Source organism: Caretta caretta, chromosome 11, assembly GCF_965140235.1.
Source record: "Caretta caretta isolate rCarCar2 chromosome 11, rCarCar1.hap1, whole genome shotgun sequence".
Lineage (NCBI taxonomy): Eukaryota > Metazoa > Chordata > Testudines > Cheloniidae > Caretta > Caretta caretta.
In genome coordinates, this window is record NC_134216.1 from 42,827,348 (window position 1) to 42,843,685 (window position 16,338).

The 16,338-nt window shown below is 43.9% G+C and overlaps 1 protein-coding gene across 6 annotated transcripts in view; it reads right to left on the minus strand.

Annotated features, from left to right (window-relative positions):
* Positions 1-14,566, minus strand: part of CHN1 (chimerin 1) — a 158,773-nt gene extending 144,207 nt beyond the window's left edge. For 2 of the 6 annotated variants that reach the window (XM_048869587.2, XM_048869584.2), the window contains exons 1-2: positions 14,445-14,566; positions 14,051-14,182 (exon numbers count right to left, since the gene is read on the minus strand). In XM_048869587.2, the coding sequence (XP_048725544.1) occupies positions 14,051-14,069 (19 nt within the window). In that variant the 5' untranslated portion in view covers positions 14,070-14,182; positions 14,445-14,566. The other 4 variants (XM_048869585.2, XM_048869586.2, XM_075117971.1 and 1 more) reach the window with 4 other exon arrangements.
* Between the last annotated feature and the right edge of the window lie 1,772 nt (positions 14,567-16,338).

The window sequence follows — 16,338 nt, forward strand, 5'->3', positions numbered from 1 at the left end:
TGCCTAAAGGGGTTCTCTATGTTTTGAATCTGATTACCCTGTAAGGTTTTTACCATCCTGATTTTTACAGAGGTGATTCTTTTACTTTTTCTTTAATTAAAATTCTTCTTTTAAGATCCTGATTGCTTTTTCATTGTTCTTAAGATCCAAGGGTTTGGGTCTGTGTTCACCTATGCAAATTGGTGAGGGTTTTTACCAAGCCTTCCCCAGGAAAGGGGGTGTAGGGCTTGGGGGGATATTTTTGGGGGAAAATATCTCCAAGTGGGCTCTTTCCCTGTTCTCTGTTTAACACGCTTGGTGGTGGCAGCATAGGGTTCAAGGGCAAGGCAAAGTTTGTACCTTGAGGAAGTTTTTAACCTAAGTGGTAAGAATAAGCTTAGGGGGTCTTTCATGCAGGTCCCCACATCTGTACCCTAGAGTTCAGAGTGGGGAAGGAAACTTGACAAGGATTAAAACTTTGTTAGTCATTTTTTTTCTAAAAATCACAAGGTACGGACAGCCCTTCCTGCAACCAGCTCTTAAAACCTGTGAAATCCACAGCTGTGGATCCCTTTATTTTTGAGCAGATGCCAGACCAGTTTCTCACTACTCCTCACTACATGTGGAAATTCCTTCTGCCTACTCTTCCAGTCACTACACAACTGCATTCCTGGCTAGCAGTTGGCTTGTGGCAGCTAACTCAGCCACTCTGCTGAGCAGTCAATATAGTCTGTGGCCACAAGGTGGAGCAGCTAAGACTCAGCCTGACACCGAGAGCAAGGAAAACGGTAACAATGCCTTTTTGGAAAAAATTGTGTGTCTATGGACTTGTTTGGGGGCTGATTAGTGTCATAAGTTATGCTTGTATATATCAATATCTACTCTTCAAAAAAGGGCTGTGCTGGTTTTATATTTGAGCTTACTGCTGAAGACAGTATTTATTTTAAGTCAGAGTAAAAGCCATTGGCGTTGTGATGAAAGAAGTATTCTCTGTGCTTGATTAGAATGTATCTGCGTATCATCATGCGGGCAGTGGAATCTTTTAGGTTCATAATAAGACATTTTCTTGCTTTTAAATGTTTTGTGTTTTTAGGTTAAATGGAATTTCTAAGGTTTCTATTTTATATATTTTTTATTTCATGTAAGATGTATCATTTTTTAAAATTAAATTAAATTAAAAAAATGATACAACTGAGTCGCTAGATTATTGAATAAGAGAAGTGAATAGTGCTGGCCAAGCTCCCCTTTCTTGTTTTGCTTTGCTTTGCTCTGGTCCTGTGGAACCTGGCATCATTCAGCGTGCACCTAACAAGATATACACATTCACTATGGGTGGGATTTTCAGAAGCATTGGCTTAACTCTGCTCTCACTGAACTCAATGGGAGCTTTATTATTGATTTTAGGGACAGAGCAGTTAGGCCAGCACTGAGGGCTTGTCTACACTGGCAACTTACAGCACTGCAACTTTCTCGCTCAGGGGTGTGAAAAAAAAACAAACAAAAAACCCTGAGCACAGCAAGTTTCAGCGCTGTAAAACTGTAAAGCGCTTTGCCGTGACTACACAAGCCACACTAAAGCGCTGCTGCAGCAGTGCTTTAGTTTTGCCAGCGTAGACTAGCCCCAAGTGTTTTTGAAAATTCCACCCCATGCAGATAAGTTAGCCACACATGCATGTGCAGCACAGCCTACTTCCAGGCTTCCAGGCCAGAAGGGACCATCATGATCATCTAGTCTGACCTCCTGCACGTTGCAGGCCATAGAAACTAAACCCACCCGCTCCTGTAATAGACCCATAACCTGTGGTTTAGTTACTAAAGTCTTCATATCATGATTAAAGACTTCAATCCACCACTTAACTCTAGTTTAAATCAGCAAATGACATATGCCTTATGCTGCAGAGGAATGCTAAAAATCCCCAGGGTCTCTGCCAATCTGACTGGGGGAAAATTTATTCCCAACACCGAATATGGCAAACAGTTGGGCCCTGAGTGTGTCGGCAAGAACCACAAGCCAGACAGCTAGGGAAAAATTGACGGTAGTAACAGTAATGGAAGGGGAAGGTCCATTACTGGATTTGGATTCATCACTTCTTGCTCCACCCTCTGGTACATCTTCAGGCATTTCACCTGCTACCTGGTAGGACTAACAATGGTCCTCTGCAGCTCTGAGCACACACCAACTAGACTCAACAAATAATGTTACTAAGTGTCCCTACAGTAATCTCCATCTCTGTATTCAATTCTAAAACCTCTTTTCATTAGCTACCTGTACACATTATTGAACCAATCCCATCAATCTTCATCAGGTAATCCTGAACTCCGACTACCACTTTTAAGAGTCTTTTCCAATATTTAAAGTGAAGTCCTGAGTTATCTTTAGCCACTGCATTAAACCAAAATTTTAAGAATACTAAATTGAGAAGCCATGACTGAATTTTTTTAAATCCTCATTTATAAAGCGTTCAGTGCTCCAAATTTATGATCAATTGATACCGCTGTATCAGTTAAGAGATCTGTTTTATTTTCCAAGTTCCTAAGCATGTTTTTCCCTTTTGATTTTTTTCAGAGATTGCACTGGCAGCAAAACCCTTTCAAGGTTACTGTCCTTATTTGCTTCATTAGATTCTATAAATTAGAGAAGGGTAGCACAGCATCTGAGAGAAAAGAACCTTCTGATTCTCAGTATTAGGACTCACTTTCTATCCCAAGCCCCAGCTATTGAGGCTGTACAGAAGAATACTTGCAAATTTTGCTTCCATAACACTCTTTATTTGTATTTTAGGAAGCATTTTCATTATTAGCTATTTTAAAAAATTAAATATTGGCCTTGTCTGTCCTAGAAACATTGCCCTGAAATAACTCAATAGATTATAAATCAATTTAGTTAAACCAGTGAAAACCATCATGCAGATGGCCTTTAACCATTCAAACATTGCCTAAATCAGTTTAGCTTGTGTCAGAAATTTACCAATTTATCCTAAGAGATTTTAAGCCAGGGTTAAATAGGTTTAAGTGCATCTACCTTATAGGTTTGTGCCAGTTTAATTAGATTGCTTTAAAATCTATTTACACTGGTGCAACACTTTTAGTATAGACAGGGCCTTAGTGCAATGGGGATAATGGTATTTACCCATCTTTGCAAAGTGTTTTGAGATTCTTGGACAAGTATTATTACAAAAGAGACCTATTTGAATTGCAACACACTCTGTTTTCCTCCTTCAGGCACCCCTGCATGAAGCCCTTTTTCATCTTTCTTCCAGTGATCTTTCATGGGGAAGACACTATTTAGACTATATCTACATTGGCAATTGAACGACAAAACTTTTGTCTTTCAGAGGTGTTAAACCCCCACCCCCCTGAAAGACAAAAGTTTTGCCGCGACAAGTGCCAGTGTGACCAGCACTGCTCGTTGGGGGTAGAAGTTTTTTGTCAGCAGGAGAGCCGACAAACAGCAGTTACACTGCACAACTTTTAATGGCACAGCTGTAAAATTCAGTCTATTGGGCCACGGTTGGCAAGTAGTATAATATTTGGGTTTCAATGGTCTTTGGAGACCCTAGTCAAAGGACAAATATTATATTTGATTTTGTTTCCCCCATTCTTTCTCCTTATACTGGCATCATTGTTAATTCCTTTTCATCTGATATCTTTCCCAATTCTCTATAATCTGTCCTTGTCCAGCCTCACCTTAAATAACCCTCCTGGGCACTTTAACCACGGTTCTATCTCTAATGTCATTTATCGGTAGGCAAGCTTGTGATGCTTTTGACCATAGAATGTGAGCACTTCACAAGATTAAAGATCCATCACTTGATCCCTTTTATTTCTTAATCACTCAGGAGATTTTATCCACCACACCACATTGTTCATGAACAGTAAGAACATGAATACACATATGAATCATATTTGCAAATATCTTCATGATAGAAGAGCTCTCCTGGCCAATTAGAATATTTTTCTTTTATTCACACAAGAGAGTTGATGAGCCATTATGAAAAGCAAACAAATTCATAAAATATCAAGGGAAATTTGCAATCATTGAAACAGACAGAATATAAAAGTGTATTACTTTCAAAGTACAATCATTGCTTCCTTTAAATGAAGCTTAGGTCATCCAATTAGACAACCAAAACCATACCATGGGAACTGGGTGACTAGTCACATGCAGTAAATAGCAGATCATGAATAGCAAATACGTATACTGATCAGGCCATGAAAGTTTGCTCCAACTTTTTGTTGAACAGTAGAACTAACAGCTAACAAATTCCTAAACCAATTGTTGGGAAGTAATTAACACATAAAAGGAATGAATTAATCAGATCTATTATTTTCAACAAATAAGTCAGCCAGATCTCTATTTTTCACCCAACAAACGTTGTGACAGACTTTCAATCCTCTTTCATTGTGGCCATAGCATAGTAACTGTTTCAGTAGTCAACAACCTACGTGTTCTCTTTGACCTGAGCACAGCCTCTCTGCTGGAGGCCTCTCCCCATCTGGAAAAGTCATCCTGTATCCCTTCCACTTAATACACTCCACAGTCTATCAAATCTCCCACCTTCCCCAGGAAGACCTGGGGAAGTGGACAGGCCCTTGCAGCATTCACACTAGTCAACTGTGACTTGAGCATGTCAGACGATCATGACTGCCATTGTACGGGCATAAGGAGAGAGGTATTTCCTAGGGTAACCAGCATCCAAATAATTAAGGTTTTAAAGGCCAAAAGCAACACAATAAACTGCAATTGGAAACAAAGAGGAAGCCAAGCAGATCATGGAGCAGAGGGCTAACAGTTTTTCTTCAGGTGCAAAACACTGCTTAACACGCAGCCATGTTCTGCTCCAGCTGAACTTTCCAGGTGGTCTTCAGGTGCAGCTCCCATCAAGCACATTATAGTAATTACATTACATTACAATGTGGTGGCAAAGGCATGGAGGGAGGAAGGTACATGTCAGGGCACCTCATCACTTGGCAAGTGAAAATGGGGACAAACCACACTTGGTCATCACTTCTATCTGTATATTCCCTAGAAGTTACATATCCTTCTTAATCTTTAATACACCTGTGATAAATGAAGGGTGGGGGAGCTCCCTTTTATGGGCACCGAGCCAGCCAGCAGCTATAAAATCCCTCTTAGTAGCCGTTCTGTAATTGCTCTACCTGTAAAGCAGGGGTCTCAAACATGCGGCCCATAGAGCTATTTGCTGCAGCCTGCCAAGCTCCCCGTGCCGCCCCCCACCCGAGTTATTTCCTGCTATAATTCTTGACATCTGATTTGTGTCCATTTATTCTTTTACATAGAGACTGTCTGGTTTGGTCAATGTACATGGCAGAGGGGTGTTGCTGGCACATGATGGCATATATCACACAAATCAGACATCAAGAATTATAACATTCAAAAATCAGTTGGAGAACACGTCAATCTCCCTGGTCACTCGATTACAGACCTAAAAGTGGCAATTCTTCACCAAAAATCTTCAAAAACAGACTCCAACAAGAAACTGCTGAATTGGAATTGATTTGCAAACAGGACACCATTCAATTAGGCTTGAATAAAGACTGGGAGTGGATGGGTCATTACACAAAGTAAAACTATTTCCCCATGCTTATCCCCCTCCCTGCCCGTTACTCACACCTTCTTGTCAACTGTTGGAAATGGGCCATCCTGATTATCACTACAAAAGGGTTTTTTTCTCCTGCTGATAATAGCCCACCTTAACTGATCACTCTCATTATAGTGGGTATGGCAACACCCATTTTTTCATGATCTCTGTGTGTGTATATATCTTCCTACTGTATTTCCACTGCATGCATCCAATGAAGTGGGTTTTAGCCCACAAAAGCTTATGCTCAAATAAATTTGTTAGTCTCTAAGGTGCCACACATACTCCTTGTTCTTTTTCCCAGATATGTAAGTAGATCAGGAAATGTCTAGGAAGATGCGATTAGGTTTATCCCTTTTATTTCTTTATGGCTGGTGGATTCCTCTGTTTTTTGGTGCTTTTGTTTTTCTTGTAACCTTTAAGCTGGACCTCAAGAAAGCAATTCTTGGTGCTTAATCCTTGTAGTTGCTCTTCTAAAATCTAGCAATAGCCTGCATTCCCAGATGTATTTTATTTCTCTTTTTTTATAAATAAAATTTACCTTTTTTAAGAACAGAATTGGATTTTTGTGTATTCAGAGGTTTGTGCACATGTTGTTTAATTAGCTAGTGGCATTAGCTGATTTCCTTTTTTTTTTTCTTTTCTGTTTCTCAGCTCTTTCCTGGAGTGGGGGTTGAAACGGCTTGAGGGTACCCCACGAAGGAATTCCCAAGTGCGCCTTCTTGGGCTCTCAAAGGGGTTCTGCACTTGGGTGGTGGCAGCTTCTACCAATCCAAGGTCAGAGAATAGCTGTAACCTTGGGAGTTTAATACAAGCCTGGAGTGGCCAGTATTAATTTTTAGAATCTTTGCGAGCCTCCCCACTTTCTGCACTTGAAGTGCCAGAGTGGGGAATTAGCCTTGACAACACTAGATGCCCTCGCCACCACAGTCTGCTGTCCCAGTTCCCTCTACCCCATCTAATGCAATCATTAGATAATACAATCTTGAAAGTGGAGAGAGGGAACATTATAACTAAACCTCCCTAATCATACACACCTTCCAAATGCCATTGGAAAGGATCTAGCATCCTTGGTGGATTTTCCCCCAAACCGATATAGCTGTTCATTTCTAATTTTTGCATGCAATGTAGCACACAATGAACTACACACTGGCATTCATAGCCCCAGACTGAATCTGTGATATACTGATAGTGCATTAGAAGAAATGCATTAATGAGACTACTGCATATTTGAATGTGTAAATCCACAGTTAAATATCTCTCTGCATTGGAAAGTTATACTGGAATAAGCTAAGGTGTGAATTTAAAACAGTATAACTGTGTGTATGGACCCTTTTATTCCAGTTTAAGAGGCCCCTTTTCAGTTTAGTTTACGTTGTTTTTGAAGATAAACCAATAGAAGCCACTTTTTATTCTGGAATAAGATCATCAACACAGGGAACCATACCAGTATAACTGTATTGCTATAGGTTTCAGAGTAGCAGCCGTGTTAGTCTGTATTTGCAAAAAGAAAAGGAGTTTGTTAGTCTTTAAGGTGCCACAAGTACTTCTTTTCTGTATTGTTATAATTATACCAATATAACTGGTAAAACTTTCCCCTGTCAACAAACCCTTAGTCGTCTTCTCCTTTTTGCATCATTTAAAACAAGCCCAACTTGTTTTGTACTGTAATATAATGTATGTGTGAGAGAGAGAATGCATTTCACTCACAGTACAATCAACAGGGCTGATTCGTAATTTTATAGCGATTTTTTTATTCCCCATTTTGTGCTTTTTAAAGGGGTGAAGTCAATGGAGATATGACAAGTTACATCAGCTGAGAATCTGCAGGAGTCTTCAACTAGTGCAAGATATTATTAAAAACTAGACAAAACAGAGTGAACTGAGGACAGAGTAGAAGTCCTCACTTTACATTTCTTCACTCTTGTTAGTCTAAGCCCTGGTCTACACTAGGAGTTGAGGTCGAATTTAGCAGCATTGAATCGATTTAACCCTGCACCCGTCCACACGACGAAGCCCTTTTTTTCAACTTAAAGGGCTCTTAAAATCGATTTCTTTACTCCACCCCCAACAAGAGGATTAGCGCTGAAATCAGCCTTGCTGGGTCAAATTTGGGGTACTGTGGATGCAATTAGACGGTATTGGCCTCCAGGAGCTATCCCAGAGTGCTCCATCGTGACCGCTCTGGACAGCACTCTCAACTAAGATGCACTGGTCAGGTAGACAGGAAAAGGCCCGGGAACTTTTGAATTTCATTTCCTGTTTGGCCAGTGTGGCAAGCTGCAGGTGAGTGGAGAGCTCATCAGCAGAGGTGACCATGATGGAGTCCCAGAATCGCAAAAGAGCTCCAGCATGGTCCGAACGGGAGGTACGGGATCTGATCGCTGTATGGGGAGAGGAATCCGTGCTATCAGAACTCCGTTCCAGTTTTCGAAATGCCAAAACCTTTGTCAAAATCTCCCAGGGCATGAAGGAAAGAGGCCATAACAGGGATCCGAAGCAGTGCTGCGTGAAACTTAAGGAGCGGAGGTAAGCCTACCAGAAAACCAGAGAGGCAAACGGCCGCTCCCGGTCAGAGCTCCAAACGTGCTGTTTCTATGATGAGCCGCATGCCATTTTAGGGGGTTCAGCCACCACTACCCCAACCGTGTGCTTGGATTCCTTCAATGGAGAGGGAGGCAACACGGAAGCAGGTTTGGGGAACGAGGAAGATAGCAAACAGCGAGCAAGTGGAGAAACCGGTTTTCCTGACAGCCAGGAACTGTTTCTCACCCTGGACCTGGAGCCAGTACCCCCCGAACCCACCCAAGGCTGCCTCCTGGACCCGCCAGGCGGAGAAGGGACCTCTGGTGAGCGTACCTTTTTAAATAGCATACATGGTTTAAAAGCAAACGCGTTTAATGATTAATTTGCCCTGGCATTTGCGGCCAGTACAGCTACTTGAAAAGTCTGTTAACGTGTCTGCGGATGGAGCGGAAATCCTCCAGGGACATCTCCATAAAGCTCTCCTGGATGTACTCCCAAAGCCTTTGCAAAAGGTTTCTAGGGAGGGCATCCTTATTCCGTCCACTGTGGTAGGACACTTTAGCACGCCAGGCCAGTAGCACATAGTCGTGAATCATTGCAGAACAAAGCATTGCAGCGTATTGCTGGCGTTCAAACAACATCCGTTCTTTATCTCTCTGTGTTATCCTCAGGAGAGTGATATCATTCATGGTCACTTGGCTGAAATAGGGTGCTTTTCTTAGGGGGACATTCAGAGGTGCCCGTTCCCTGCTGGGCTGTTTGCCTGTGGCTGAAGAGAAATGTTCCCCGCTGTTAGCCACTGGGAGTGGGGAGGGGAGAGGGGTTAGTCACGCGGTGGGGGGAGGCAAAATGCGGCCTTGTAACGAAAGCACATGTGCTATGTATGTAATGTTAACAGCAAGTTTTACCGTGAAAGAGTGTACCCATTGTTCTATAAAATGTGTCTTTTTAAATACCACTGTCCCTTTTTATTTTCTCCACCAGCTGCATGTGTTTCAAGGATCACAGGATCTTCTCCTTCCCAGAGGCTAGCGAAGATTAGAAGGCGAAAAAAACGCACTCGCGATGAAATGTTCTCTGACCTCATGCTGTCCTCCCACACTGACAGAGCACAGACGAATCCGTGGAGGCAGACAATGTCAGAGTGCAGGAAAGCACAAAATGACCGGGAGGACAGGTGCCTGCTGAAGAGAGGGCTGAAGCTGATAGGTGGCGGCAGGGTGATGAGAGGAGGCAGAATTCAATGCTGAGGCTGATGGAGGATCAAACTCATATGCTCCAGCTTATGGATGAGCTGCAGGAAAGGCAGCAGGAGCACAGATGGCCGCTACAGCCCCTGTGTAACCAAGCGCCCTCCTCCCCAAGTTCCATAGCCTCCTCACCCAGACGCCCAAGAATGCGGTGGGGAGGCCTCCGGTCACCCAGCCACTCCACCCCAGAAAATTGCCCAAGCAACAGAAGGCTGGCATTCAATAAGTTTTAAAGTGCCGTGTGGCCTTGTCCTTCCCTCCTCCACCATCCCACCCAGTACTTCCCTCCTCCACTACCCCTCTCGGGCTACCTTGACAGTTATCCCCCTATTTGTGTGATGAATTAATAAAGAATGCATGAATGTGAAGCAACAATGACTTTATTACCTCTGCAAGCGGTGATCGAAGGGGGGAGGGGAGGGTGGTTAGCTTACAGGGAAGTAGAATGAAGCAAGAGCGGGGGTTGTGGGGGGGTTCATCAAGGACAAACAAACAGAACTTTCACACCGTAGCCTGGCCAGTCATGAAACTGGTTTTCAAAGCTTCTCTGATGCTCACTGCGCCCTCCTGTGCTCTTCTAACCACCCTGGTGTCTGGCTGCATCTAACCAGAGGCCAGACGATTTGCCTCAACCTCCCACCCCGCCATAAACATCTCCCCCTTACTCTCACAGATATTGTGGAGCGCACAGCAAGCAGTAATAACAGTGGGAATATTGATTTCGCTGAGGTCTAAGCGAGTCAGCGAGCTTTTAAACGCCCAAATGCACATTCTACCACCATTCTGCACTTGCTCAGCCTGTAGTTGAACAGCTCCTGACTACCGTCCAGGCTGCCTGTGTACGGCTTCATGAGCCATGGCATTAAGGGGTAGGCTGGGTCCCCAAGGATAACTACAGGCATTTCAACATCCCCAATGGTTATTTTCTCGTCTGGGAATAAAGTCCCTTCCTGCAGCTTTTGAAACAGACCAGAGTTCCTGAAGATGCGAGCGTCATGTACCTTCCCGGCCATCCCACGTAGATATTGGTGAAACGTCCCTTGTGATACACCAGTGCTTGTAGCACTATTGAAAAGTACCCCTTGCGGTTTATGTACTCGCCGGCTTGGTGCTCCGGTGCCAAGATATGGATATGGGTTCCATCTATGGCCCCATCACAGTTAGGGAATCCCATTGCAGCAAAGCCATCCACTAGGACCTGCACATTTCCCAGACTCACTACCCCTGATATCAGCAGATCTTTGATTGCGTTGGCTATTTGCATCACAGCAGCCCCCACAGTAGATTTGCCCATTCCAAATTGATTCCCAACTGACCGGTAGCTGTCTGGCGTTGCAAGCTTCCACAGGGCTATTGCCACTCGCTTCTCAACTGTGAGGGCTGCTCTCATCTTGGTATTCTGGCGCTTCAGGGCAGGGGAAAGCAAGTCACAAAGTTCCATGAAAGTGCCCTTACACATGTGAAAGTTTCACAGCCACTGGGAATCATCCCAGACCTGCAACACTATGCGGTCCCACCAGTCTGTGCTTGTTTCCCGGGCCCACAATCGGCGTTCCACGGCATGAACCTGCCTCATTAGCACCATGATGCACACATTGGCAGGAGAGAAGTCTGTGTCCATGTCCTCATCACTCATGTCACTGCGCTGACATTGCCTACTCGCCCGGTATTGCTTTGCCAGGTTCTGGTGCTGCATATACTGCTGGATAATGCGTGTGGTGTTTAATGTGCTCCTAATTGCCAAAGTGAGCTGAGCAGGCTCCATGCTTGCCATGGTATGGCGTCCGTACAGAAAAAAGGCACAGAACGATTGTCTGCCGTGCTCTGATGGAGGGAGGGGTGACTGACGACATGGTTTACAGGGTTGGCTTACAGGGAATTAAAATCAACATAGGGGGTGGCTTTACATCAAGGAGTATTTCAGGCAGGACTTCACGGAGCGACGGAGGGAGGGGGAAGCAAATGAGTACAAAACAAATCTGGTCCATTTCTTGTTTTGATCTACTCCATCTATCTTTTACATCTTTGGCTGGCAGCAGACGGTGCAGAAGGACTGCATGCCATCCACATCTCATGGCTGCTCGGCAGAAGATGGTACAGTACGACTAAAGACCGTGACCTGGTCGAGTCACTCCTAATATAGTCCATTGCACCCATGACTGCCCAGGCGCTCCTGGCTGATGTGGCCAGCAGCACCTCGGACATGACGATGACGGCTACCAGTCCTATTGTACTGTCTGCTGCCACAAGGCAATGGGTTGCTGCTGCTGTGTAGCAATGCAGTACCGCGTCTGCCAGCACCCAGGAGACATACGGTGACAGTGAGCTGAGCGGGCTCCATGCTTGCCATGGTATGGCGTCTGCACAGGTAACTCAGAAAAAAAAGGCGCAAAACGATTGTCTGCTGTTGCTTTCACAGAAGGAGAAAGGGAAGGAGGGCCTGATGACATGTACCCAGACATGTTTTTTGCCCCATCAGGCATTGGGATCTCAACCCAGAATTCCAATGGGCAGCGGAGACTGCGGGAACTGTGGGACAGATACCCACAGTGTAACACTCCGATCCTCGGTACTGTGGAAGCACTCCGCTGAGTTAATGTACTTAGAGCATTTTGTGTGGGGACACACACAATCGACTATTTAAAAACGATTTCTAAAAAAACGACTTCTATAAATTCGACCTCATACCCTAAATGGCATTGGTGCATCCAAAAAACTCATGATAGAGAAACTTGACCTTTTCTATGTACTATCAAGTCTATTTATTTTGTAATTGAAATTGTTATTTAAAAAAACCAGCAGCATCATATCTAGTACATAAAATACATATATGAAATAAAACAAGAAGAGAAAGAAAAGTCAACTTGTAGATAACTAAAAAGTGCTTTTTTGTTATTGTTAACTTCAGTGTTTGTTTTGGTTATTTGTAATTAATTATATAGTCAAATTACGACTGTGATGGAACTACCTGTGTAACTTCTCACCAATGTAAGTAAAAGGTTCATGATGTAGCTCTATTTTCTACACAGTGTGAAAGTTGTTTGATTTTATTAATGTTTATGAATAACTGTGAAACTTGTCTTGTACTGTTAACCTCCTACACCTGCCATCTCTTTCTCTACTAGATAAATTACACTGATATTATTTAATATATACAGTAATATTAGCATATAAACATCAAATTGCTATTTGGTCCTTACATCCTGCATTGACAAAGGAGTGAATTTCAGCCCCAAACCAGCAACTGGCACCACGTAAGACCCCTGCGCCCACACTGAGTCAATGGGACTCTGCATAGGCACAGGAGTCCGTCACAAGGACTCAGTGGCAAGATCAGGGCCTACCGTTTGTTCCATTTTCAACTGTTTTGGTTTACAATCTTGGGGACCCTAAAAGACTGAATCAGGAAATATAAGTTCAAATGACAGCGCTGTAGCTAAATGCAATACCAGCTAGACTTCACCTGAAGAGAACTGTTCAGTACCCATGCTGCATCTGGTCTTCAGAAGGTACAATATACTACAATAATTATAAGCAGAAAGAGTGAAGAATCAAGTCTGATACCTATAAGACTTTGCACTAACCTCAGAGTCATAAAATAAATCGAACTAAATTATTTACACAAGGAGTAAAAAACATTAAAAACACAATTCACGTAAATGGTAATTATGTAAAATTACTTACTGGAAAGCATTTCTGAATTAAGAGGCATCCATGAGTTGTTTATGAGAGCAATGAAATTGGTTCCAATTAATATTATGTTAATATTAATCATGTTAATTTTTGCTTCCTTTGTATTGCTGGTTTTAGCATAATTAAGTAAATGGACTTTGTGCCACCCAATACCTTTTTTAATTGCAAAATAAGTAACATGCACAATAAAGCTTAATAATCTTATTTAAGAGAAACCATATGTTCCACAGTTAAAATTGTAGTCTTTACATTTTGTTTTCCAACACATTGTCTAATGTTATAAAAACACTCAAAGACAACACTCATAACCTCTAGATACTATGTTCTTTCTTGAATTTGTACTATTAAATATAATTAAAGAAACACATCTAATTGTTATGGGCAATTAAGCACTATACAGAGCTATTCCCAGAAGAAGGAGGTTGTCTCATTAGCTAATTCATCATTTTGCTGTACAATTCTTCTTGCCATTAGAGCTCTTTTTAAAGCAGTATAACTTTTATTTATATTACCATTCAAACATACTTTCAGTGCAATGTCCATGGCATTGAACTATCTCAGTAAACGCTAGTCTTGTGCACAGCGCAGTAGTAATAGCTTTTGGGCTATAAAGAACTAACTCTGGGGTGGGGGGTATTTGTTGTTTTGGTTTTTTTTGGCAAAACAATCAACTTTACAGTAATAATCAAGTGATGTGTAACTAGAGTGCTCACGCTTGAGAATATCTGCAGCCTAAGACTGCAGTGCCCAGTAACTGTAGCTAGCTATTACTTTACAAGCCTGAAATGAACAGAAGGAGCACACGCCCATAGGCTCTGCCTTGGGAAACAATGGGAGAGACCGACCAGCCTTATCTCGCTAGCCATCATCCCTGTACAAGGCACTCCAGACAGCCCAGAATTATTGTATAGCCACAGACATACCCCCACCCCCTATGCTTTCTCCTGGAAGCAGGATGAAGCAGTCGGAGCCCTAGGTGTAAAGACGGGTTTTACTTACCAAACAAGGTTAGGGCCATTGTAACGGCGCGGCAAGTCGCAGGATCACGTCAAGGCTGGTCAGACCGCGCGGAATGGGCATTGGCCCAGCAGCTCTCCCATCAGCTGGGCGCAGAGCGGCAGGCAGAAAACCCTGCAATAAAAGTTAGACACAATGTTGTCAGAAGCCCAGCAGGGACAGCCACTTGCGGCTGCGATGCGCACAGGAGAGAGCGGGGAGTTACAACCCACGGGGGGCTGCTGGGCTGTAGTTCTCCCTGGCCCACAAGCCAAGGGTGCAGCGCAGGGAAAGGGGCAGCCAGCAGCCGCCGCTGCCTCAGCGCTGACTGCATGGCTCGGATAGACAGTGCCAGCCTGTACTCACTCTCCCCCCGCCCACCCACTCACTCACTCACACTGCAGCCTTCAGGCTCTGGGAGCCATCTTGCCGCACCACATGACCGGCTTCTCCTTCTCCTGCCTCCCAGACCAGCCCGCGGATGACTGCGTGAGTTCCCATAGCAACAGGGAATTCGTGGGCCACTCCATCCCCAGCCTCCAAGCAGGCCCTGCTAGCCGGAGCTCAGGGAGGGGGCGCCCACAGCACCGACCCAGCGGCGGCTGGGGAGGGAGGCAGGCACTGGTTGCTTTGTGGGGCAGGGAAGAAACCTGGAGAATCTCCCCGGCTCCCAAACTCTGCCCTTTGGCTTTGAGCGTGCAGCAGCTGCAGGCAGGGAAGACATCTCCCCGCCTCCCCCGGCTGTGCATCGCTCAGCTCCCTGTGGCTCCAAAGCTTGGTCCAATAAAAGGGGTTACCTCACCCACCTGTCTCTCTCAGCTTTGCAGTGTCTCACACAGAGCAGGGTAGGGCTAGGGCGACTATACTGCCCGTGTGAAAACAGGGGACAACTGAGGCACCTGCAGGGGCAGGGAGCAGCAGAGGATGGTTACAGTGTTAGGCTGGTGTGCACAGGGTGTGAGCAGCTGGGGGTGAAGAGGGAGACTCAAGCTAGGGGTATGGGAAGGGCAGGGTGGCAACAAGTCCCAGGTCTAGTTCAGGGTGGTTCTGAAGGTGCATATATACTCAGCCAGCCTGGTTCAGTTTTACTGGCTCAAGTGGACAGAGGCAGCAGGTTTCTAGAAACACTGGGAGAAAACACCTGTTTGGGTAATATTGAAAGGCACACTGGATCCGGTCTCAAGACCTGGGATATTCCTAGCTTTCAAGGGCAGCCCTGATATAATGCAATTACCTCACGCCACAAAATTTTCACAACAAAATCTGTGAGGAAGGAAAATAATTAGATAATAGTCATATTCCATTTTAACTTCGTTTTATTTTAATTTTAAGAATAAAGGAGAAAAAACCTTCATGTGGAATGACAGAGAGTTTGCCTCCCATAAAGTATCAGCATAAAAGTGATCAAGTGTACATGAGTGACCTAGGGTCCAGCTAGGGAGACTGGTAAGAGAATACAGGGTGTAGGACTATGGGGGTCTGCAGAGTATGTGCTGCTCTGGTCATTTTGGATTGCTGTTCTCGGAAGTGTGGCAGCCCTTGTGAACTGCAGAAGTGTTTGATCCAGATTCCAGCCTTAAGCCCTGATTCTGATCCTGCAGGGAGTTACAACTGAAACATTCAGTTATTTCAGCAGGAGTTAATGCAGACTTCAGAACCATACAGCTGTGCATAACACTTTACAGAACTGGAGTCTGGGAACAGGGAACATGTAAAAGGGACTGCAGCAACACATTTACCCTGTAATTAAATTTTACCTCTTACTTTTACATTTCATTTATTCTTTCTTGATATGTTCACAATAATACTGTAATATGCTGTAGATATACATACACATTAATGTCCTGAAAGAGCAGCTTTGCACTGGAGTAAATCTTAGGGAAAAAACAGATCATTTATACCCAAAAAGAAAAGGAGTACTTGTGGCACCTTAGAGACTAACCAATTTATTTGAGCATAAGCTTTCGTGAGCTACAGCTCACTTCATCGGATGCATATGGTGGAAAGTACAGAAGATCTTTTTATACACACAAACCATGAAAAAATGGGTGTTTACCACTACAAAAGGTTTTCTCTCCCCCCACCCCACTCTCCTGCTGGTAACAGCTTATCTAAAGTGATCACTCTCCTTACAATGTGTATGATAATCAAGGTGGGCCATCTCCAGCACAAATCCAGGGTTTAACAAGAACATCTGGGGGGGGGGGGTAGGAAAAAACAAGGGGAAATAGGTTACCTTGCATAATGACTTAGCCACTCCCAGTCTCTATTCAAGCCTAAGTTAATAGTAT